The sequence below is a fragment of the Beta vulgaris genome, chromosome 6 (assembly GCF_026745355.1).
Source record: "Beta vulgaris subsp. vulgaris cultivar EL10 chromosome 6, EL10.2, whole genome shotgun sequence".
Classification (NCBI taxonomy): domain Eukaryota; kingdom Viridiplantae; phylum Streptophyta; class Magnoliopsida; order Caryophyllales; family Amaranthaceae; genus Beta; species Beta vulgaris.
In genome coordinates, this window is record NC_079207.1 from 35,108,151 (window position 1) to 35,132,410 (window position 24,260).

The 24,260-nt window shown below is 33.3% G+C and overlaps 2 protein-coding genes across 5 annotated transcripts; both read left to right on the plus strand.

The window, feature by feature from the left end:
• Positions 1-2,806: 2,806 nt before the first annotated feature.
• Positions 2,807-3,682, plus strand: LOC125498691 (uncharacterized mitochondrial protein AtMg00810-like). The gene has a single exon (XM_048646945.1). The coding sequence runs from the start codon at positions 2,807-2,809 to the stop codon at positions 3,680-3,682; it is 876 nt and encodes a 291-aa protein (XP_048502902.1).
• Positions 3,683-7,068: 3,386 nt separating this feature from the next.
• On the plus strand, positions 7,069-19,253 carry LOC104896564 (transcription factor PHYTOCHROME INTERACTING FACTOR-LIKE 13). 4 transcript variants are annotated; one of them, XM_010683323.4, is made up of 7 exons: positions 7,070-7,557; positions 11,472-11,564; positions 15,473-15,538; positions 17,469-17,534; positions 18,285-18,489; positions 18,622-18,771; positions 18,903-19,253. In XM_010683323.4, exons 1-7 carry the CDS (start codon positions 7,333-7,335, stop codon positions 18,941-18,943), a joined length of 846 nt encoding a protein of 281 aa, XP_010681625.1. In that variant the 5' UTR covers positions 7,070-7,332; the 3' UTR covers positions 18,944-19,253. The 4 variants fall into 4 exon arrangements, with proteins under 4 accessions (XP_010681626.1, XP_010681627.1, XP_010681625.1 ...); XM_010683324.4 differs by lacking the exon at positions 15,473-15,538 and having other exon boundaries at positions 7,069-7,557; XM_010683325.4 differs by lacking the exon at positions 11,472-11,564 and having other exon boundaries at positions 7,069-7,557.
• Positions 19,254-24,260: the final 5,007 nt, after the last annotated feature.

Consider the following 24,260-nt stretch of genomic DNA (forward strand, 5'->3'; position numbering starts at 1 on the left):
CCAATTGTGGAAAGCTGGGACATCCTACTGAAAAATGTTGGGTATGCAAGGCATGTGGAAAACCAGGGCACTCAATAGATAAATGTTGGACTATTGTTGGGTTCCCAAGTAAAAATGGGAAATATTAAAGAGACTTTAAAGGAAAAAATAGGGAAACATTGTACAGAGGGGGTCAAGCAAAGGAACAAAGAGCTCCAGAGTGCAGATGTCAGCTAACTTGTGCAGCCAGAATGAAGGGAGTAGCAGTGCAGGTGGGATTACTGCAGCTCAATTGGAGCAATTACTCAAGCTGCTGCCTCTTCCATCACAAGGGGGACAAGGTGATTCATAAGAAGAAATGGAAGTAAATTATGCTGAGATGCTTAAGTGTAATCTTGTTCAATCTGAGTGCAAAGGTTAGATTATAGATTCAGGAGCAACCCACCATATGACTGGGAGCTATGAACAACTTGAAAATGCTGTCACACCAATTGATCAACCCAGAATCAGTTTGCCTAATGGTGAAACTTCTGTGGTGTCTCACTCTGGAGAAGTGAAGTTAGCTGGGAAGTTGAAGCTAGACAAGGTAATGTATATACCAAGTTTCAAGCACAGCTTGTTATCTGTGCAGAAACTAACTCGTGAACTCAAGTGCAAAGTCCTCTTTCACTCACAATTCTGCATTGTTCAAGATGGAGAGAGTTGTGAAGTGATAGCACTTGGGAGAGCTGTGAGAGGAATCTATTACCTGATCAATGAACTTGTGAGGGATGTCATTGAGAGAGTGTATGCAAACTTACTCAGTCTGAATGAGACAGTTAAGAAGGAAAGAGATGGAATGGCTGCTTCTACAGAACTAGTGATTCCTCCATCTGTAACTAAGAAGAAAAAAGTGAATTTGACCACAGTATGGCACTGCAGGCTAGGGCATGCTCCAGTTGAGAGAATCAGGAAAATTAAAGGGCTGTAAGGCTTCAACATTAACTGTGCAGAAGAATGCTTAACATGCCCTATTGCTAAGTTCACCAAACTTCCATTTCAAGCAAGCAACAGTAGAGCCAAGGAACCATTTGAGCTCATTCACATTGATACTTGGGGGCCCTACAGGGTGAGTACTAGGCATGGTCATCAATACTTTCTGACCATTGTAGATGATCATAGCAGAGTTACCTGGATTCATCTTATAAAACTGAAAAGTGAAGCATTCAGGGTGATTGAAGAATTTGTCCATATGGTGAGGACTCAATACAACAAACAAGTGAAGAAGGTGAGAAGTGATAATGCATGGGAATTTGATGACAGGCAATGCAGGGAGTTTTATGGCAAACCGGGTATCCTTCATGAAACAAGCTGTGTGGACAACCCTCAACAAAATGGTAGAGCTGAGAGGCGTCACAGAAACTTGCTGGAGATGGGTTGAGCATTGAGATTTCAAAGTGGGCTCCCTCTCAAATACTGGGGAGACTACATTATGACAGCTACTTTCCTCACCAACAGGTTACCTTCAGCTGTTCTTGGACATCAAACCCCATTTGAGGTACTTCACTCTTATAAACCTGACTATACTAGATTGAAAAGTTTTGGGTGCCTAGTGATAGCTGTTAACCCTGACAGAACTAGTGACAAGTTTAAACCCAAGGGTGTCCCCTGTGTATTTATAGGGTACCCTAAGAGTCAAAAAGGGTATAAACTTCTTAATCTTGTCACCAACATGACCTTTGTGAGCCGAGATGTGAAGTTTTATGAACAAATTTACCCCTACCGTGTCCTCAAACCCAATAGCAAACAAACCTCACCCTTCAGTCTCTCTCACCTCCACCAGTTTGATGACTTCCCAGAAGATAACGTGTCTACTGAATCCTATGCCCCAGGTCCCTCTTGTGAACCTACTAACATTGCTGCTACCAATGAAGAACCTACAGTATCTCAACCCCCTCCAGACACTCACTTACCTCATGTGAGACACTCTTCCAGGTCTCACAACCCACCTTCTTGGCTCAATGACTATTACACTGGTCATGTTTCTATAACACCAACCCCAGCTAAAATATCTACTACTATTCCTACCTATCCCTCCTCTCCTTTCAGTTGTTTTCTTTCTCAACTATCCATAAACTCAGAACCAAAACATTTCAAGGAAGCCATAACTCACACTCACTGGGTTAAAGCTATGAATGAAGAGCTCACTGCTTTAGAAGACAACCATACCTGGTGCATAACTACCCTTCCTCCTCACAAAAAACCCATTGCTTGTAAATGGCTATACAGAACCAAATATCACCCAGATGGCACCATTGAAAGACATAAGGCTAGACTGGTTATCATGGGCAATAGACAACAATATGGGATTGACTATGTAGAGACCTTTGCACCTGTAGCCAAAATGGCCATAGTAAGGTCCTTTCTTGCTGTTGCATCTGTTCAAGGGTGGTTAGTTCATCAAATGGATGTTAAGAATGCATTCTTACATGGTGATTTACAGGAGGTGGTGTACATGAAGATGCCCCCAGGCTATAAGGGGTTGGGACATAGAATTTCTGTCAGCTCACAGGGGGAGCATGATCATGGAACGCCTACAAATCAAGTGTGCAGATTGCTTAAGTCTCTATATGGCCTGAAACAGGCTCCTAGGCAGTGGTTTGCCAAGCTCAGCTCTGCCTTGAAAGCTCTCTCCTTCACTCAGTCAAAATGTGATTACTCTCTCTTCACCAAGGTTCAAGGTGACTCCTTCACAGCTATACCGGTATATGTGGATGACCTACTGGTTGCTGGCAATAATATGGCCAGTAAAGATGAAGTCAAAGCTTTTCTCTCCTCTTAATTTCATATGAAAGATCTAGGCAATCTTAGGTACTTCCTCGGCCTAGAAGTTGATAGAACTGCTCAAGGGATATTTCTCTCTCAAAGAAAATATCTTCATGATGTGCTCTCTACTTACAACATGACTCATTGCAAACCCTTGAAGCTACCTATGGATACTCACCTGAAACTAACTGCTGATATTGGAGACCCCTTAACTGACCCTTCTCCTTATCAACAATTAGTGGGCAAGTTAATTTACCTTACCCTCACCAAACCAGATATAGCCTTTCCCATTCATGTTCTAAGCCAATTTATGCACAAGCCTACCATAGTCCACTTTCAGGCTGCTAAGCGCATCCTAAGATACCTCTCAGGGTCCTCACATCAGGGGATACTTCTTGCTTCCTCCTCTGCTGCTAAGCTCTTTGCATACTGTGATAGTGATTGGGCTGGTTGCCCCAACACTAGAAGATCCACCTCTGGCTTTTGTATCCTTCTAGGCCAGTCCCCTATCTCTTGGAAGAGTAAACGCCAATCAGTAGTGGCTACATCTACTGCAGAGGCAGAATACAGATCAATGGCCTTCACTGTCTATGAGGTCATGTGGCTTAAGCAGCTCCTCAAAGATCTTGGCCTTACAAACATGGGAGGCACTCCACTTTACTGCGACAATCAGGCAGCAATGGCTATCTCTGCAAATCTAGTGCATCATGAAAAGACAAAGCACGTGGATATTGACTGCCATTTTCTCAGAGACAAGGCACAAGAGGGTGTTATCACTCCTACTTACATTCCATCCACCCAGCAACTAGCTGACATTCTCACCAAGCAACTTCCTTCATCTCAACATCACCTGCTATTGCGCAAGCTGGGAGTGTGCTCCTCCCCACTCTCAGCTTGAGGGGGAGTGTTGGAGATAGAAGAGTAAATCAAGCTCATTTGGACCTGTTTTAAGCCCATTACAAATATCCTAGCATCTTAATGGCATTTATGTAATAAGCTGGCTTATAGTCCTTTTAAGTCATTTAGTGAAGATCTCTTGGATCATGTGCATTCACCTGGCAATCATGTGAGCAGGAGAATATTCCTAGGGACTGTTGCTAGGGTTGTCATTCAAGTAGTATATATACTTATCTTGTAAGCAAAGAATGTTAAGAGAGAATGAAATGAAAATAGTAGCCGTTGTGAGAAACTTGAGCAACCCATTGTTACATTGCTATGCTTGCTGAACTTGACACGATTGTCCTCACCCACATAGCTCTTAGCACAATACATTGGCACCCTCTTCTTGTTGTTGTACAGGTAGTAGTAATCAAACCCATTTTCAATGGCATTCCCTTGCAAAGCTCTCCTTCAAAATTAATTTGATGGGAACTAAAGGCCTTTACTTAGTAGAATCTGGCATTTTAAGTCCACATCTGGGTTGAAGGCAGGGTATTGAGGCCCTTCATCATCTGACCAATGTTACTCACCAACTCATCATCACTGTCAGCTAAATCCTTATCATTTCCAACCTTAACTGCCTCCTCATCAGCTTCTTCATACTCAAATTCATGCTTTCTAGCATTATTCGACAGCCCACCCAAAATAGTCCTAAATGAATCTTCAATGCTGAAATCCACGTTCTCACTGAACAACTCATCATCATTGTGGCCTTCAAAATCATCATCACTCAATAAACATCATTGTCCTCACCCTCTTAATTCTCAGAACCACTCAACTCTTCACCTTCGTCGCTAATTTGGGGCAGCATTGATTAAGCTCACTCTTCTAACTTATGAACTTTTTCCGAAGAAATAGGAAGTTTTTGAGCCCATTGGAAAAAAGGTTTCAAGGGTGGTTTGCCTACATTTGATGATGAAGGAGTAGAAGTTGCTACAGTGCTCATTCAGTTATTCTTTATAAATACTAAATATTTTGTAATTAAAATATATGAATATAATAGTTCTACATTTTAGCTAATTTACTTGTCTTACTCTTTTCAAGATCCCAATGCAATTCAATTATTACCTTCTATTTCTTCCTTTAATTTGTTCAAATTTAATTCGCTTTCCAATTCATTTGTCAAGGCAAACTCACAAACTAAATATGCAAAGTAAATGTTATTCATTATTAGGCAGCATAGGAAGAACAAAACTATACAAATAAATGTTATTCATTATTAGAGAGCATAGGAAGAACATAACTTAACAAATAATCTATTAAGTTGTTTAGATCCTACGTTCTTTAATGGTTAATAAGAATTACTATGCATATTTGATATATATGCAAATTAAATCGACAAATGATTCAATTTTGTCATAAATTAAACTCAAATGACACAAATAATTTACATTACATGTCATGGTTAGTTCGGGTAACCTTGCGTCGTAATGATTTGGGTCGGGTTGTCTTGGGTTGGATTGGATTTTGATCAGGTTGAATATGGGTCGAATAGCAACTAGGTCGGGTAGTAACTGGATCGGGTAATAAGTAGGTAGGATAGTAAGTGGGTCGATTAGTTAGTAACTTGGTGGGTCGAACTGGGCCATTTGGGTGAAGTCGGGTCCAGGTTAGTTTTGGGTCGAAAACAGGTTTGTTCAGATCATACTTCACGTGTCTAATTGGACATGAGTACAACTTGGAACCCTAGATCGATTATGTTTTTCATGTCCACGAGTAAACTGGGCACGTATAGGCACTAGGTCGAAATGAGTCTACTTTCAACCATCCACGCTCTGGTCGTAACAGGTTGAGTCTGAGTCAGATTAGGGTTCACCCATAGATAGGTCCTGTTTTTTACACCTCTAAGACCGGTAAGCAAACGAGATCAATTAGAATACAACATTTTTTTAATCATCATATACCACCTTTTTAGAGTAGTAAGTGATAGCCCAATGGTATTTGCATCACCTCCGGTAACTACAGATCCTGGGATCGAGTCTCACCCGTTGCAAGGAGGAATTTTCAATTTCCCACACTCCTTGCAAGGATTTCATATTACCTTAAAAAAAATACCACCTTTTAGAAAACAAATTGCAAATAATATATGCTATGGCGTATACTGCTATCTAATTCTATAGCAATTTATGAGATCAGGCCTGTCCCTGACATTTTGGAGGCCTTAGGTGAACTCAGAAAAATTGGCCCTCTCCGATGCCACCTACTACTCTTGATGGTCAAAGTTTGTTTGAATAGGGGTTTCTTAACTCGTAAAATCTGGATTTATTTTTACTTATATTTTATATAGGATACCCACTAGATTAATGGTTAATTGCTTATATTTTATGACACGTCTTCCTAAGTTAAGTGATATGTTGCTTTTTAAATTTATCACGCCTCTTCTACATTGAGTTGGGAGTTGGAGTCTAGGTTTTGGATTACGAAATTATGTAATCGCTTTGACCTTTTCGAAATTTTTTTTAATATTTTTCTAGGTTTGAATTATGAAAGAAGAAAACAGGAAATTATAGAACCCCTCACTTTTTTAACAATTCCACTTTGACATTCGCGTTTTTTTTTATTAACATCTAATATATTTGACTATCTTATTACTTTATAGATTCATATAATTTTTGTAGAATAAAATATTTTGAAAGTAACATACATTGAGATAAATTTAATAGCATTTGTAATATATTTGACTATCTTATTATTTTATAGAATAGTAATTTTATAGTCGAACTAGAGTCAAAAAAACAATTCATCAAACAGAAAAAGTAAAAATTATATAAAATTGAGGGGGGTTGGGAAATAGCAAAAGCGACATAGTTACTCTATATGGCAAGGAAAACAACCACTTACTAAAAACTAAGAACTATATAATTAAATCATTGGAAACAAAAGAAAACCAAAAAAAAAAGGAAGCTATATATTTTTAAATCATTGAAATAAAAGAAAACCAAAAGGCAAAGATACAGAACATCTCTCCATGGGATTCGAACCTGAGTACATAAATGCTATGGGGAATCACTATGGCAACCAGTAAACCAAGGAGCTAAGAAGCTAGGTATGATCATTTATTTTGAAACAACCTAAAATAATAAAAGTTTTATATTAGAGTAGAAGAAATATGTTAATTTCTATAGCTCTTATCTAAATTGTTGATTTCGTATATAGTTTATCCTAATATGATTATGGCCTCCCTTCAGAAGAAAAAAAAAATTGATTATCCCCGAAAGAAATCTGATTAATATGAACTGATATATTCGTATGTCACCTGATTAACAAAAAGACAAAAAAGTAATAAATGTCTGAATAAAAAATTAGAGTTGAAGTTATAAAATCAAAAAGAGCCACGAACTTGAAGTTATAACCACAAGTTGTCGTAGAAGTTCGTGTAGTCCGCATGCATACACAGATGGGAAGCAGAGAAAACAAATTTTTGTGGAAGTAATTTTCATAAGCCAGTATTAACGCCAAGACGGTTCGGTTGATGCCTTGATTGCCTTGTATATGCGCATATTTAAAGCAAAGCGTACATGATGAGCTGAGCACACCATTGATACGAGGTATATTAGGCATGTAGGACAAAAAAGAAAATTCGAGATTTCTCTTAAAAAAATTCTGAACATGAATGAACAAGAAGAATACATGGATTTATGTGAGGCTGCCTTTGAACAAGTGGATGGTCTAATACATGAATCTCATCCTGGGATTCAGCCTTCCTACAGTTTGTTGGGCTTACCAGAAATGTCACTGCAGCCTAGCATCTCTTATGAGGTGGAATTAATGGGTGATGTACCTGAGCCACAAGATAAACAAAAGGTTCATGGTGTTGAGCTCTCAAGTACTCAAGTAAAACTCCTACCCATTTTATTTTATTAGTATTCTAGACTTATAAATTGTTTGCGTGTTTTATGCTATGTTGTGTATTTGTATCTGTTACCTGCTGGAAATCTATGACGTATCATCATTTTGATAGAGTCCCCGTATTTCAATGATTTTGGCGCTGTAGTTAGCATTACGGTTTATAATTTCCGGTCGAGAGATGTTTATGCGTTTCAGACTCATATTTGGACGATTTTGAAGATATTACCTCTATTTTTTAGTTGCAATAAATGTCTTTATATACTAATACTCCCTCCGTCTCATAATATAGAGCCTACTTTATTGTTGGTGGATCAAACTTTAAAATCTTTGACTGAATATTCTCATTTGTATATATAAAAAAAACATATTCATGTGAGATCTTGTTAGATTCGTGTCAATGTGTTGTTTCATAATATCAACTTTTTATATTTTTTATTAATACAAAATTGAAGATATTAAAGATCAAAGTTACGTCTTGCAGATCGTGTAAAAAAAAACAAGCACTATGTTATGGGACGGAGGGAGTATTAAGAAAAGAAGAGAGAGAGTAAGATTTGACCTAATTATTCATACTTTTTACATGTAGGATTGGTAAAATGAGGAGAAAATGGTAAAATTACCCCAAAACCTTTATAAAGAAAAGAAATGTTGCAACGAAAAACACACACACACACACACACACACATATATATATAGAAGTGAGTTCATATGAGAATGCATACTTATATGAGAAATGAGAATGAATTTTAAACGCTATCACTCTTATGAATAAGTGATGTAACTCTAATGAAAAAGTGATGTAACTCCAAAAAAAAAATATTTGAAAAAAAATTCAAAAAAAACAATTTTTTTTTTTTGAATTCAAAATTTTTTAGAGGGATATAACTCTAATGAATAAGTGTTGTAACTCTAAACCAATCGTATGGTTTAGATTCATTTTCATTTCTCATGTAAGGAGCATTCTCATGTGATCTTGACTCTATCTATATATATATATATATATATATATATATATATATATCTATATATATATATATATATATATAAAAGTGAGTTCATATGAGAATGCATACTTACATGAGAAATGAGAATAAATTTTACGCGCTATAACTCTTATGAATAAGTGATTTAATTGTAATGAAAAGTTATTAACTCCAAAAAAAAGAATATTAGGAAAAAAATACTCAAGAAAAAAAAAGTTTTGGCTCAAAATTTTTTAAGGGGTATAAGTCTAATGAATAAGTGTTGCAACTCTAATCAAATCATGTGGTTGAGATTCATTATCATTTCTCATGTAAGGAGCATTCTGATGTGATCTTACCCGTAGAAGTGAGTACATATGCGAATGCGTACTTACATGAGAAATGAGAATGAATTTTAGGCGCTATAACTATTATGAATAAGTGATGTAACCCGAAAAAAAGAATATTAGAAAAAAAAATTCAAAAAAAAATATTTTTTTGGCTCAAAATTTTTTAAGGGGGTATATAGCTTTAATGAACAAGTGTTGTAACTCTAATCCAATCGTGTGGTTGAGATTCATGCTCATTTCTCATGTAAGAAGCATTTCCAGGTGATCTTCTCTCTCTCTATATATATATATATGAAAATTATTGCAACTAAAACAAGACAAAACATGTATATAATTAGCTAAATATTTAAGAGTAGAAATTTAACAAGAATATTTTTGGAGGACCTCCCTTATAGATGGAACTATTTGAAGTAACACCTAATTGAAATTATTTTTAGTAGAATGCTAGTAATTGGGATTATTTCACTCAATTTTCCATTTAATGACCTACATGGTTGTATATTTTTATTTAAACAATATATATGTGTAAGTGATTTTTCAATCATAATAATTTCAAAAATAATTTAATAAAATAATAATAATTGATCAAAATTATATGTTATGAAGATATTGCATATAATTAGAAATATCTGCTACTTTTCATATCATCTAAACTAGTTATTAGGCTCGGGCTATGCCCCGAGTAAGAAAAATTTTCATTTATTAATATAATACTTTATGATAATAACACTAAATACAACTTAGCCTAGTGGTTAAAACTTTAGTATATGTACTTGAGGTCTCAGGATCAAACCATATACTATGCAATTTCTTAATTTTTTTTATTGTACATGGATTACATGAACTAAAACTCCCTAGGGAGAGCGCCACGTGGCACAGTTTCATGTTTTCGCACGCCTTTTAATATATTTGTATAGATATTAATATATGTATTATAATTACATATAAAATTATGGAAGATTTTAGTTTTGTTTTCTTAAAGATATAAAGATACTTTAACATTAAAAAGAACCTTCAAGTGTCGAATTGTTTTCTTAGATTATGCCTTTTTTTTGTTCACCGTGTTTTTCTTTGTATAGGGGTTTGATGCCCCTCTTATTTAACAAAAAGAATAAAATAGCAATCAAATTTATAAGTATGATATACTTCCTCCGTTTCATTTTAATTGTCACACTTTGATATTTTACACTATTCACAAATTTCACTTTGACCATCATTTCTGATTTATACGCGGATAAAAATATAGCCATGTGGGATCTTATTAGATTTATCATCATAACATGTATTTTACCAATATGTACTTTTTATATTTTTTACCAATACAAAACTAAAGATATATTTACTCAAAGTTTTGCATTAACATGCGTGAAAAGTGTAAGTGTGTAGATTAAAATGAAAGGGCAGGAGTACAATTTTAGAATTAAAATTACTGGATCCTTTACTGGTAAAAATTTGTAATACATACTCACTCTTGTCCCAAACATGTTGCTATATTTTGACCATTGGCACAATTCACTTGGTAACTTTGATTGTCTTTTAGTTGATATATATAAGAAAAAACATAGTCATGTTGGATCTTATTTGATTCGTCCCAATGTGTATTTTTCAAATATATAGTTTTTATATTTTTTCATATATGTAACTCAAGATATTGGTGTTTGAAGTTGCATCTCGTTAACTGTGAAAAAGCAAATGTAGCAACATTTTTGGGATAAAGAGAGTATGATAAAAAATTTAGAGAATCAATAAATAACTTTTATCTGTAATTGCATTAATAGGAATAAAAATACTTCTTTAATAATATCTATACTAATATATTAAAAGGCGTGCGTAAACCAAGAACGGTGCCACGTGGCGCTCTCTGTAGGGAGTTTTAGATTATGTAATCCATGTACAATTAAAAAAATTAGAAATTACATAGTATAGGTTTTGATCCTGTAACCTCAAGTTCATGTACTAAAGTTTTAACTACCATATCAAGTAGTATTTAGTGCTATTATATCAAAGTACAATATTAAAAAATGAAAATTTTCTTACCTGGGGCATAGCTCGGGGCTAACAGCTAGTATATATATTATTAACAAGTAAGCACGCATGGACAAGCTTTGCACACTGCCACGTGTCACCCCATCCATATGTTGGTGTAGTGGCTCAATATGATATTTATATGCAAAACTTTCTGTGGAAATATTAAAAAGTCTCAAATTCATTATATCTTAATGTATCATAACCTTACTACTAAACTATTACTCGCTTGTGACAAAATATTAAACCAAACTATACATCTCTTTTATCGTATTAAATTACTCAATGCATCACCCGAAATTTAAAAAATGATATGAAGGATAGATTCTTTTAATTACTATAAGTTTTCTAATTTTTTATATTATTATTAAACTTCCGTGGCATTTCATTATCCATACTCGCGTTTTTTTACTGTGGATAGTAAAATGAACTAATGATGTAGTAATCATATAGAAGATAAAACAGACAAGATACAAGATACGTCAGGAAACTTTTAATACAAACACTAATGGAAGGCTATATCTTCTTTCATGATATTTGTTGTTTTCCATTTTCTGATCAGGACGAGTTTATGGGGCAGTATTGCTCGAAAGACCCAACAGCTTACAAGCTTAAACGTATTCAATCAGCTCAGGTTCATAATGTATCTGAGAGGGTGAGAGACTTTGACATTAAACTATTTACCTTATACTTTTTAGACTCAGATTTAGTTTCATGGAAAACGGTTTTTAGAAAAATGATTTTGTTCATTAATTCGTTATCTGATTGGACAAGTAATTTTAAAGGAAAACTATAATCAAAAAGCATTTCCAAACCTTTACAAACATTTTCCTCCAAATTTGAAGGGGAACTTTTTTCTTCTACTCTTTCGTTCCTAACATATCCATTTCAATTCCTCCCTTTTGCATAGTATTGATTAATCAAACCAAACTGGAAAAAACTAATATTTATTTGCGTTCCTGTTAGATATATTGAATCTATATGAAAGCGACTGATGTATCATTTGACTAATGCATGAAAAAAATCGACAATATATATATATATATATATATATATATATATATATCTATTATATAAGGGAAGGGGGAGCAATGGTGTCCTCTTTTGAAATGCCTATTTTGCCTCCCTTCCCTTTCTAAATTACAAAAGAAATGTCAAAATTAAAATCGGCATTCAAAGAAAACTACCGAAAATTAATTTACAATACTCACTCACAAATCACTTAAAAGAAGAAACTTTACAAATCACGTTATAAAAATCTCGCAAATCACTCAAATAATCAAGAAACTTTATTAAAACTAAAATTAACATACAAACTAAAACTAATAACCTAGAACGTCAATACATACAAAAACATTTACAAAAATTTACTTACAAATCACTATTCTCAAGAACCATTCACAATTAATGGTGGGTCATGATAAAAAATAAAGGTGTATTTGTAGTGAAATCAGAATTTAGAAGTTAGACAAGGAAAAAAATTATTTACTTTTTTATAGTATTTCACATATATAATGAAACTTTTACATATTTGGACCTATCTTTTTCTATTATATAATAGCGATTAATTATCAAGGTAAAAAGGTTTATGTAAAATATCATTCAAGAATTAAAGTACAACATATCTCTATTATATAAGGGAAGGGAAGCTATGGTGTCCCCGAATGAAGAGACTATGTTACCCCCTTCCCATTCTAAATTACAAATTCACTTACAGATCAAAGGGGGCTTCAAACAAAAATACCAAAAATATAACTATAACAATCACTCACAAGTCAGCTAAAATCATAAAATTGCATAATTTACGTAATGCAAATCACTAAAATGAGAAAACTTTACAAAAACTTAAAAATTCACTTACAAACTACAACCTATGAAAAAATTGACTTGAAATCAAAGTGTCCACTTTCTTTAAAATTTATGAAGTACTGTACTTAATTCAAAAATCAACTAAAAAATTATAATATTAGAAATCATAAATAAATTCAATAAAATTTCTATTTTGTTCATAGAATTTAACTTTGAAATGTTAAAAAAAAAAAAAAAAAGAATGGTGAGAGATTTGAGTGACAAAAACTAAACCAATCAAATTTTGCAACTAAAAACAATTATAGTTCGTAAGTCTAATATTCAAATTTTGATTCTTATGCCGAAGACAATCGAGTTTCTGTTTCGAAAAAAATTCAAGCACGCATCGCGTGCAAAAAATTCTAGTATTATATAAGCCAAGGGATGAGGTGTGGTGTCCTCTTTTGAAGTGACTAAAATACCCTCTTATAGTGATTTAAAATAATGTTTTTCTTTGATAAAAAATTGAAAATGAGAATCAATGAAACTTGCCATACGAGTAGGTCAAAAATGGAATATGCAATATCATTAATAACAAACTAGATTGACACAACCAATTCACAAAATCAATTAGAATCTTCAACCAAAAAAAGTTAGCAACATATCGTGATAACATAATATTTCATATTTACAAAGTTCAAACAATATGGTTTATTAATATCTATAATTGTTAATGAACTATACTAAAGTCGCTAAAAAGAAAATTATTAAATCATCTACCAAATTTTGCAGTGATGGTATTGAACAGTTAAAAATCATACACCTTTAATTTAAAAAGATAATAATATCTACAAAAGAACCTCAATAATTTACATCACTATCAAAATAATTTTGAATAAAAAAAACATATCCATTTGTATATAACTACATAAGATTGTCGACGCACGCATCGCGTGCATATACCACTAGTATTACATAAGGGAAGGGGGAGCAACGGTGTCCTCTTTTGAACTGACTATTTTGCCCCCTTTCCCTTTCTAAATTACAAAAGGGATCTCAATACCAAAATGGGAGTCAAACAAAGGCATCGGAAATTAATTTTCAACAATCACTCAGAAATCACTTATATGAGGAAACTTTACAAATCACTCATAGAATTGAGAAAATCACGTTATAAAAATCACGCAAATCACTCAAATGATCAGGAAACTTTACAAAAACTAAAAATTAACTTACAAACTAAAACTAATATACTAGAACGTCAATACATACAAAAACATTCACAAAATTTACTTACAAATCATTGTTCTCAATAACCATTCACAATTATATACTCACAAAAATCACCTGTAAACACAAATCTGAGAAAAAACATAAGATTGTGACAGTGATATCACACATTCGTCCATCAGGGATTTGCAAACTTTCAAACAAGGTACATAATTCTTTTAATCTTCAAAGTTATTTCACATTAGTCGACTGTTATGTAGTTGAAAAAATGGAGATAATAGCAATTAGTTGAAAAGGGCTTTTATATAATCAGACTTAAATTTGATTCAGTTTCATATAAAATTTTTGCCCAAAATTATTGCAAAAATATCCATGTTTAGAAATAAAATTTGAAAAACAAAACAATATCAAACCTTTTTGCGAACAACTTTTGCAAAAATCCATTTTCAGAAAAAAAAAATTTACATTAATTTGCGAAAACCATTTCATGCATAATCATACTGTGTATGAAAATTTTAAAATTTCATTTCACCTATAATTGAAACTCAAAGTGTTAAAGTTTATAAAAGGAGAAAAATTAAAAATGACCATTTCATGCTAAATCAGATTGTATATGAAAAAAACTTAAAATTTAATTTCAAATATAACTGAAACTCAAAGTGTGAACATTTAGAAAAGGCGAAAAATTAAAATGATGAAAATTTTTAAATATCAATTTGTGAAATCAGAATTTAGAAGTTAAACCAGGAAAAAAAACTGAAATTGTATTATACTTTTCGGTTACAATTTTGGGATCATAGAGAATTTACTGAAATCCATATCAAAAACAATTATAAATTATAAAAATGAATAAAACCAAAAAAAAGAACATGACAATGTTTAGTAAAAAACATCATACTGATTATAAAAGAACATGCGCATATAAGACATGAGAAACAAAAAACGATTCAAAATCACAAAAATGAATAACAACATAAAAAGAACATGGAAGAATCTTATTCACAAAATGGAGGTGAACTTAAATACTAACTTGCATTTTCAGTTTGTTTACTACTTAATATTAGGCTTAAAAATATCATCGCACGCATCGCCTGTACAAAAGGCTAGTATATATAAATGAAAGTTAGGCATGATTTTTTAAAGAGCCTAGTTAGGTGGAAAATATTTTTTCCAAAAAACGTTTTCTACGATTATATTTCCATCTTTGATTCGTTTCAACATTCCTTGAAAATAAAAGATAATTTTAAAAAAAAAATGAAATTTAACACAGAATGAGACAATACATTTTGTGATATGGTTGATCTAATCTCTTATATTTAAAAAATTTGGTAAAATAAATAACATTAATGACCATTCATAGAACACCTAAGTACCACGTATTTAAAACCTTCTTTTCACCTAGTTGAAGATGAAGAACTTACCACCCTTTCATTTTCTCATTCAGTCCAATCACTTGTAAACTTTGAACGTTGCAAAATTTACCCTTGCGATTTTTTTTATCCCTTTTTGACTGTCAATATACTAAATTACTTCTCTTGTGATTAGAAACGAAGAAATAAAATCACGTTGAAGATTAAAGAACTTCAGGAACTCATGCCCCATTGCAGAAAGGTGTCTTTTAACGTTTTCACACCTATTTATCGCAATTATTAGTCATAATCTTCTGTTGTTCTTTCATGCACGGATGTCTTGAACATTTTGACACCGCTATTCTAACATTAAAATTAGAACCCCAAATTTACATAAATGAAGATGGAATTTTGTTTTTTTTTTTTAATAATTTTGTGTATTTCATTAAAACTCGAGAGAGAAAGTTTCAACTCAAAACAAGGTATTCTCTTAATTAAGGGAAACTTTCATAGTGATAAACACACCTTGTAAAAAGAAAATCTTGCGCCAGGTAAGAGGCCCAAGATAAATGAGCATAAGTATAAGCTAGTAGAGCAGGCTATGAGCAAATTAAATTGCAAAACACAGTCGACGTATGTCAATGATTAGGGCTGTTTTTTTAACTTCCGAAAAATTACATCCTAGAGATCAAACCAACACTACATAACTAAATTTTCATGAACAAGATTAGCTATTAAAACAGGAGGGTACACTAACTGTACAGCATGTCAGCATACCATTTCTTCTGCCAAGAGTATATTTTACATATTTAGCGACCTGAGTCCAAACAATGATCCGAAAAGAATTGCATGTCAATATGCCATGTGTTTTTTATTGTGTACGTTGCATTTTTTACAAGAATTAATTATTATGTTATTTATATATATTATTTACAAAGGTACGTGATATATATTCAAATAAATAATTATATTTACACTAAAATGCTTCATATAAAAATCAGAACCGTTATTACCTAAACATTGTTATGTTGGATTATGCTCCAAAATTAGTCAAATAGTTTTCCTAATAGTTAGGTACTTATTGCTAATAAGTAGTTAGTGGACTAACAAGTAGTGGTTTACATGATGGTCTATGTAGTGGGATAGCAAATAGTGGGTTAAGTAGTGGGCATGTTATTAGTAGTGTTTTGTATGCCTATTTAAAGGTTGTTTCTTTTTTCTCTTCTAAAAATTCTACATGGTATCAAGAGCATCAGTTTAGATCCAAAAAAGAAAAAAAGTAGAGAAAAATGAATATAAAAAAAAAAGAAGAAAAAAAAGGGGAGAAAAAGAGTGTTCAAAAAAAATATTTTTTAAAAAAAAATAAGAGAAGAAAATTTATGAGTGTTTTATGTGTTTAACCATGACAAGTAATGGTTTTACTTAGATGTGTGGATGGGTTTCCTTTTAACCTAAGAAATTATTTTTGATTACTATAAAAAAGAGGGAGTAAATATTTAGGGTGATGGGGCAACCTTTCCAAGAAAATCAGATAAATGGCAATCTATGGAAGTCCGTAGTCAATGCAGACACAATTTTCGAAATTTTAGTAGGATGTGGTCAAATTTGTTAGACTACGTCGAAGAGAGCGAGTTTATGGAGATAAATGCTCCATTCATTCATTGAAGGTTGATGAGAAGTGCATCAATAAATTTGAAGATGGTAATGAGAAGTACATTATATTAGGAAGAGAACTACTTCCGTGTTAATGGAGAGAAGTGTTACATGAAGATTAAGAAAAAAAAATTGAAAGTCCATCATGCAGGAATAATTACGAACAAGCAAGATTGTGACACAATGGTTAATTTTGGCTCTTAGAAATTTTCGAGCAACGGGGTGTGTTGGATTATGCTCCAAAACTAGTCAAATAGTTTTCCTAATAGTTAGGACTTGTTGCTAATAAGTAATTAGTGGACTAACAAGTAGTGGTCTACATAATATTCTATGTAGTGGGATAGCAAATAGTGGATTAAGGGCATGTTATTAGTAGTGTTTATGCCTATTTAAAGGTTATTTTATTTAGTTATTTATGTATGAAAAATATATAAGAATGGGGTCTTTCTAATTCTCTCAATGTTTCTTTTTTCTCTTCTAAAAATTTTACATACATGTAAATTTGATGATATAAATTACATTTTTTGGGATCATTGCAGAAAGATAAAGCTTCCGTCCTGGAAGAGGCTGCTAATCATGTCAAAGCATTAAAGCTTCAAGTTGAGGCAAGTCTCGCTAATTGTTTAATTTGTGTTTTTTTTTTTTTTTTTTGCTAAGTTAGTAATTATATTGCATAATAAACTCCGTTACAACCATATCAATTCAAGGTAAGAGCAAAACAACTAGGTTCGGCTATTCTAAGCCAAGGAAGGGAAAAATACATTACTTACCACACTAATCTGTCAACTAAGACTCACTAACCAATAGATCATTTTCTATTTTTCTTAAGCCTGTATAGTGTAAGTCTCTGTTTCTCTTAACTTAGTCAAAAAAATATAATAAAAAGAAGTTAAGTTTAGATAAAATGAGGTAAATTTTAGTAATAAGGATCAGCTATATTTAACACAAAATAAAGTAACTTTAGCACGAATATTAAGTTCGACAGAATAAGTTAATCTAAAGAGAAAGCCTAAAGTGTAGTACGGGCAACTTTGTTTCCCTAGGGGCTTTAATTTAACACTCCGGATTCTTCATGCCAATCGGAGTCCCAGCTTGTGTTCAAATTTCTTGTCTCACTATCTTGTATAGATACTTGTGTCACTCATTATTATTAGTTTACATCATTAGATTCCTCACAATTATTTTACAAAATAAGAAATAAATATATACTTAATAGAATATCCCAGTAAGAATGAGCGGGCATTGATCATGGTACATATAAAAGATTTCATGAGATTGCAGATTGATACCTGCGTGAGATAGGCGGGATAAGTGTTTTTATTTTCTCTATGGTCTTTTCCCTATGTTATGAACAGACGATGACAAAGGCCCGAGAAGGAGAATTTCTATCTCGTTACATGCCTTATGTGGGAACTCCAATTATCCAATTTCAAAGCCCAAGACAGTGTGTTCCCCGAAGCGCAGGACCAAGTACGGGAACTGGAATCGGAATGCCATTTGGGGTGGGAATATGCCAAAGTTGTTCGTGTGCATGTGCACCATATATTCACCTTCCTCCAGGTATTAATTTTTTTTTTTTTTTTTGATAGAGAGAGCCACGGAGAATTACATAGACGGGGATGTGATCCCAAATCTTGGATACCACCTCCCACGACTTTAATCAACTAAACTAGTTGAGGTCCATTCCTCCAGGTATTTCAAACCCCTATTCAGCCTCAATGATGGCTGCATATCCATTATTCCCTGCTGTGTGTTCGACTCAGACAGTAATTTCGCAAAGTGACGGAAACTGTTCTAGTGAAACAGAGCCTTGCTCGGAAGTGCATGAGCAGCTTGGCACAGGTCTATATATGATCTATATCTTGCTATTGTTTTGGATAGGAAAACTATGAAAATCTTTATTATGCTTAAATATAGTGTTATAATATCTTGTCCGGTTACTGCGCGCTATAATCGCTTTCTGAATGTCCTAGGTAATGATCGAAAAAGGAGTGCAACCCACCTTAAACAATAGTTGATTCCTCATCCTAAGTGTTGAATTTTCTCTCAAGATGAAGGTTGTTGCCATGTTGCTTTCAGAAAGGTTTTTACGAGAATTTGAAGTTTCAATGTCAAATGAACGTCTATAGGTCTAAATAGAGCGTTTGGTCAATGCTTTTCATGAAGAATGGAAAATATGTATACTTTATATATTGTTTGTTTGGTTTCTTTATTCCTTTCATCACCCTTTTTTAGAGGATACTAGTTATTGGTATGTGTGATTCAGATGACCCTGAACTTAAAGATCATATTTAATATACTTTGCTCTACCTTGTATAGTTAAACTATTTAGGCATTGTTCTTTTAATTCACCCTGAACTCTAAATTGTGCTAATCGAATTACACGGAACAAAATAGATAATTAAATGAAATATAATAATATTATAATAATAATAGATCAATAATTAATGATAATAGAAAATATTACAAAAATAACAAATATAATACTTCTTTTTCGATACTCGTTAGTTGGAATATGCACAATTACCAAGGAGACTACAGAGATATAGAGAGATAAAAAAAGAATCATTATATGCTAAAAAGAAAAGATAATATTCTGCCAATAATGTTAATGATGGAAGTAATAAAGAACTTCCTAAAATAGGAACCGTTGCAAGTAGTTAAAAAAAATCAATAGTGTAATAATATAGTAATAATGAGTCTATTTGATTTTATATTGGGACCACCATCTCAAAATTCCTAGATCCTCTACTGCTAACATACATGCAAAAAAATTCTTTTGGCTTGAATGTAAATGAGGTTGACTTAATAGTGATTAAGAACCTAAATTTCATTTCAATTTTAGAAATTAAATTATGCTTTTGAATTGCAATTTCAATACCTGAAATTCGTCCAGGAAACATGAAAATTGAAATCCAATTTCAATTCCTCAAACTTATTCGGGAAGCATGGAAATTAAATTCCAATCCAAGGTGGGGGTGGGGTCGCCGATGGAGGAGGGGGGAGGGGAGGACATCATGGAAACTTAGAGGACAGACAAAATAGCATAGGAGAAAAATTAAAATGTCAGTGAAGAGGGTGGATTTAACTTAGGTCGGACTTGTATCGAAATCGGTCAAATGCCATTGTCTATCCACAAAAGTGAATGGGATCAATACCACCATTTCGAATGACAAAAAGGTTTCAAAACAGGTCTTTACGCGGATATGGTCGACATGGGCTTGAACTTGTAGGGTTGCCTATTGGACATGTGGCTTCACAAATGCATGAAAACATATTGGATTGAATAGATTGCACATATGCATATCTACTTAGGTTTAGACGATTGCATTTTGTGCATATGATTGGATTGGATATGTTAGACCTATACAATACCTATAAGCCTTTAAATTCATCCAGTCATTGACATTGAATATTAAAAATTGGGCTATATTGATGCAAATGGACGTATAGACTTATAAGATGGATTGGATATATTGGGCTTATATGGATGCATATAGGCCTATGAATTATATGCATATGATTTTAACTAAGTTTATATGCACGTATGATGGGCCTTTTTTGACTTGATGGAATAAAATTTTTTAATTGATGAGCTTTATAATGATGTATTTGGATGGTTTTAGATGGAATGGGCTTAGAATATGTAAAATTTTCATTTTGGTTTTAAGAATTTTGTACCTTTTTTGTATTTGATTTTTTGAAAATGTGAAATAGAATTTGGAGGATGGAAATATATATATGAGTGAATCGAGTTGTAAATGAAAACAGGTTACACAATGCATAACACTTTGTTGACTTTGGAATTCAAAAAACGCATGGGCTCAATTGACTTTAAATCCAGAATTGATGGGATCCTAATAAGCCTAATGGACCAACTTAAAGGATAGTGGAATTAGATGGACCTCTAATGGACCTAATGTAGATGAAATGAAATTTTCTTAGACCCCTAATGGACATAAACTCGATGGGAAATTGATGGCCTAAGGAGAGTAATGGATATAAAATTTGATGGACCTAGGGAGTCCAATTGCTGGAAGTGGATGAAACTGAGGCATATTAGGTGCTGTAGCTTGAAAATCAATGGCTACAGGCATGACACGTGGCACCATCTTGGCCCTACATGTGGCATTCTCTTATGTAGGAAAAGTACATGGATCAGCAGGTTGTATGGGCTAAAGTACACTTTTCTGAGGATAAGATGTACTGAAAACACCCTTTATGGCCCTAAATTGTACTTAGGCCCAGTCCAGTTAAAGCCTCATTCCGTAAAAGAGTGAGGTGTACTCACCAATCAACACTTGCCACGTGTCGTAATATTATTGCTTAGTCAATCAGATGCTCTCAAATTTATTAGGGTGACATCAAGGTACATCAGTCATTTCAAACAGTATAAATAGTCCTTGAAATCAGGGAAAAGGTAGGTTTTTCAGAGGATAGTACTGTTATTCTGCCATAAATTCTCTCTTTCCCTACTTTCTCTCTCTAAAAGTTCCTTCCTATCCTTGATACCTGACTTAATCTTCAGAGGGGGAAATACCACCCAAAACTCCTAGGTGGGTCCCTTTTTGCAGGTTGCTAGTCGGAGCTCGGGACTGGGAATTGAGTCCAGATGTTGTTGCACAAGTCTCCAAATTAAGAACCTTTTTTGGGAATTGTTGTATTGAATTACTAGTTTTACGCTACGTAACATTAGGGATTGAATTTGATGGGTTTTTAGAATTCTAAATGTATATGGACTTTTCTCCTTCACTAACTTAAAATGAAATACATAATAGTTTTTGCACAAGTCAGTTTTAATGCAAAATAATTGCAATCTCTAATCTTAAGTTAATTGTATAGCCAGCCTACTTATGTAGAATTAACTAAAATGTTTTAAGATATCTTAATATGCAATCTTAGTTGAGCTACCTTATGTATGTATGTGTGTGCGCCTGTGTGGGATCGTATGTATGTATGTACGTATGTACGTATGCATGTGTGTGTGTGTGTGTGTGTGTGTTGTGTGTGTGTGTGTGTGTGTGTGTGTGTGTGTGTGTGTGTGTGTGTGTGTGTGTGTGTGTGTGTGTGTGTGTGTGTGTGTGTGTGTGTGTGTGTGTGTGTGTGTTGATAGGCGTGTCGCGCACCTAACAAAAATAAATAACCTAACTAATCCTCCTAACTATGTAGTAGGGTAAGTCAGAGTCTATCCCACAGAGAGAAAGTTGTTCTATGATTAGTTCTTAAATAATGGTAAGACTAAAGGAGATTAATATCAAGAATAGTGGTCGAATTAACTATACTAATCAATATATAAATAAAAGTCTCTACAGTTAAGTATCCCCACTAGCACGAAATAATACAAAATAATTTCTACCCCAAACTAATAAATTAAATGTTCACAAGGAAAAGTACACCCAATTAAGTACCATAAACCTCTCCCGAGTATCTATGGCTTATGTAATATGCATTCAAGCCTACTCCCGTGGAATCATGCATTCTACCTACACGACACTTTAACTTCCTAACAATCCGTTCTACCTACTCCCGTGGAGAACTTCATGCCCTTAATTGAAATACTCAAATCCGTCAAAATCCAACTCCCGTTGTGATCAAGACAATGGAATCATAAATACTAGTTATCCCTAATCTAGTATTGGAATATGCACAATCAATTAAGCAAGAACAATTAACAATTAATATGAGAATTTAAAGAAACAATCATGAATTAAATCATACTAGGGTTCAACTTAACCATAGATAAAAGAAACTATCTATCATGAGATAAATAATGAAATCTAAATCTACAGAGAAAAACATAATTAAAGAAATCAATGAAAGGAACTAATAGAACTCATGAATTAATGAAAAAGAATAAAAACTAGGGTTTACACTAAAAACTAGAGAGAAAGAGAAGAGAGAAAACTAAAACCTAAAACCTAAAATAACGTGAGAGGGAGGTAGAGAGAGAAAGAATGAAAACCTATCTAAATAAATATTCAATAACCTAATATGACTTGGAAAGTAATTTACAAGATAAGGAAAATCTTAAATAAATATCATTAATACGCGGATTAGTGATCCGCGCGTACGCGTGGCATATTCCAGCAGAATCAGTGCAATCTTCCGAAAGGCATAACTCCTTGACTAAATCTCCTCGGGGCATGCCACCTATCTTGGAAAGCTCTTCAAGTCTAGTTTCCAAATATGCTGGAATTACTCGATTCTAAGAATCACATCAAAAGTTATGATCAGAAGAGTAGACATGACTCCTTTTTCACATTTCTTCTAATGATTTTCCGCTTCGTTTTCGCTCAAATTCGTACTATAAAATATCTATGACGATCCTTATGCATTGTAGCTTCCTTCCAAGTGCTCCTAATCCTTAATCTTAGCTAATCATACTCCAAATAAGTCTTCAATGCCGGAAATTCATCAAAAACAACAAACATACCGAATAGGAAGAAAAGCATAACTTAAGAATATAATGCAACAATGAACCTAAATATGAAACTAAATGCTCTAAAATGCAACCTAAATGCATCTAAAAACTATATATAAAAGTGACTTATCAAACTCCCCCAAGCTAAACCATTGCTTGTCCTCAAGCAATAAGACATAGACATTGGAAAAGTTAGACAACCTACAATATAGGACTACAACAGGACTAAACACTCAATTGAAGACACAAGAGATATAATCACTACATGAACCAAGCGTCGAAACAATCTCGAACAAAGCCGCATAGCATATCATGTATCGCAATCGACTTTCCAATCATACCACAAACCATCTCTCCCAAACTGGATTTAACCAAACATGACAGACCTCACTATAGTTATGTGCACTCAAATCTCTCATGTGTTTAAGGGTTAAATAATGACTCTCAACCTAAATCAGTCGACTCAGATGAAGCAAATACTCTTTAACTTTGACTTTTTGACTCACTTAATACTCAACAATACAATACATAATGATCAAGAGGGCTTTTAAGGGTTGTAATGGGGCTGAGGTTAAAGGTATGGAAATAATTTGGGAATTGTGGTGGAAAAACCAAGAAGGGGGAGCATCATATAACTGAAAACATGACCATGAAAGGTCATAACAACTCCATGCAACAACCAACAATCTCCAAATATAATCAACAACCTTTTTCACTCAAGAAATTCAATCATAACCCTTTTTTATTTCGCTTTATTCAAAACTCTTTTTCATTTCTTTTTCATTTCATTTTTCTCTTTTTTTTTCTTTTTCACACTTTCAATTCAATTTCAAAGCTCACTAAACATATTTTTCCATCCTTCTAAACCACAAATCGAGCATTTCAATTCAATATAAACTAAACCAAAACT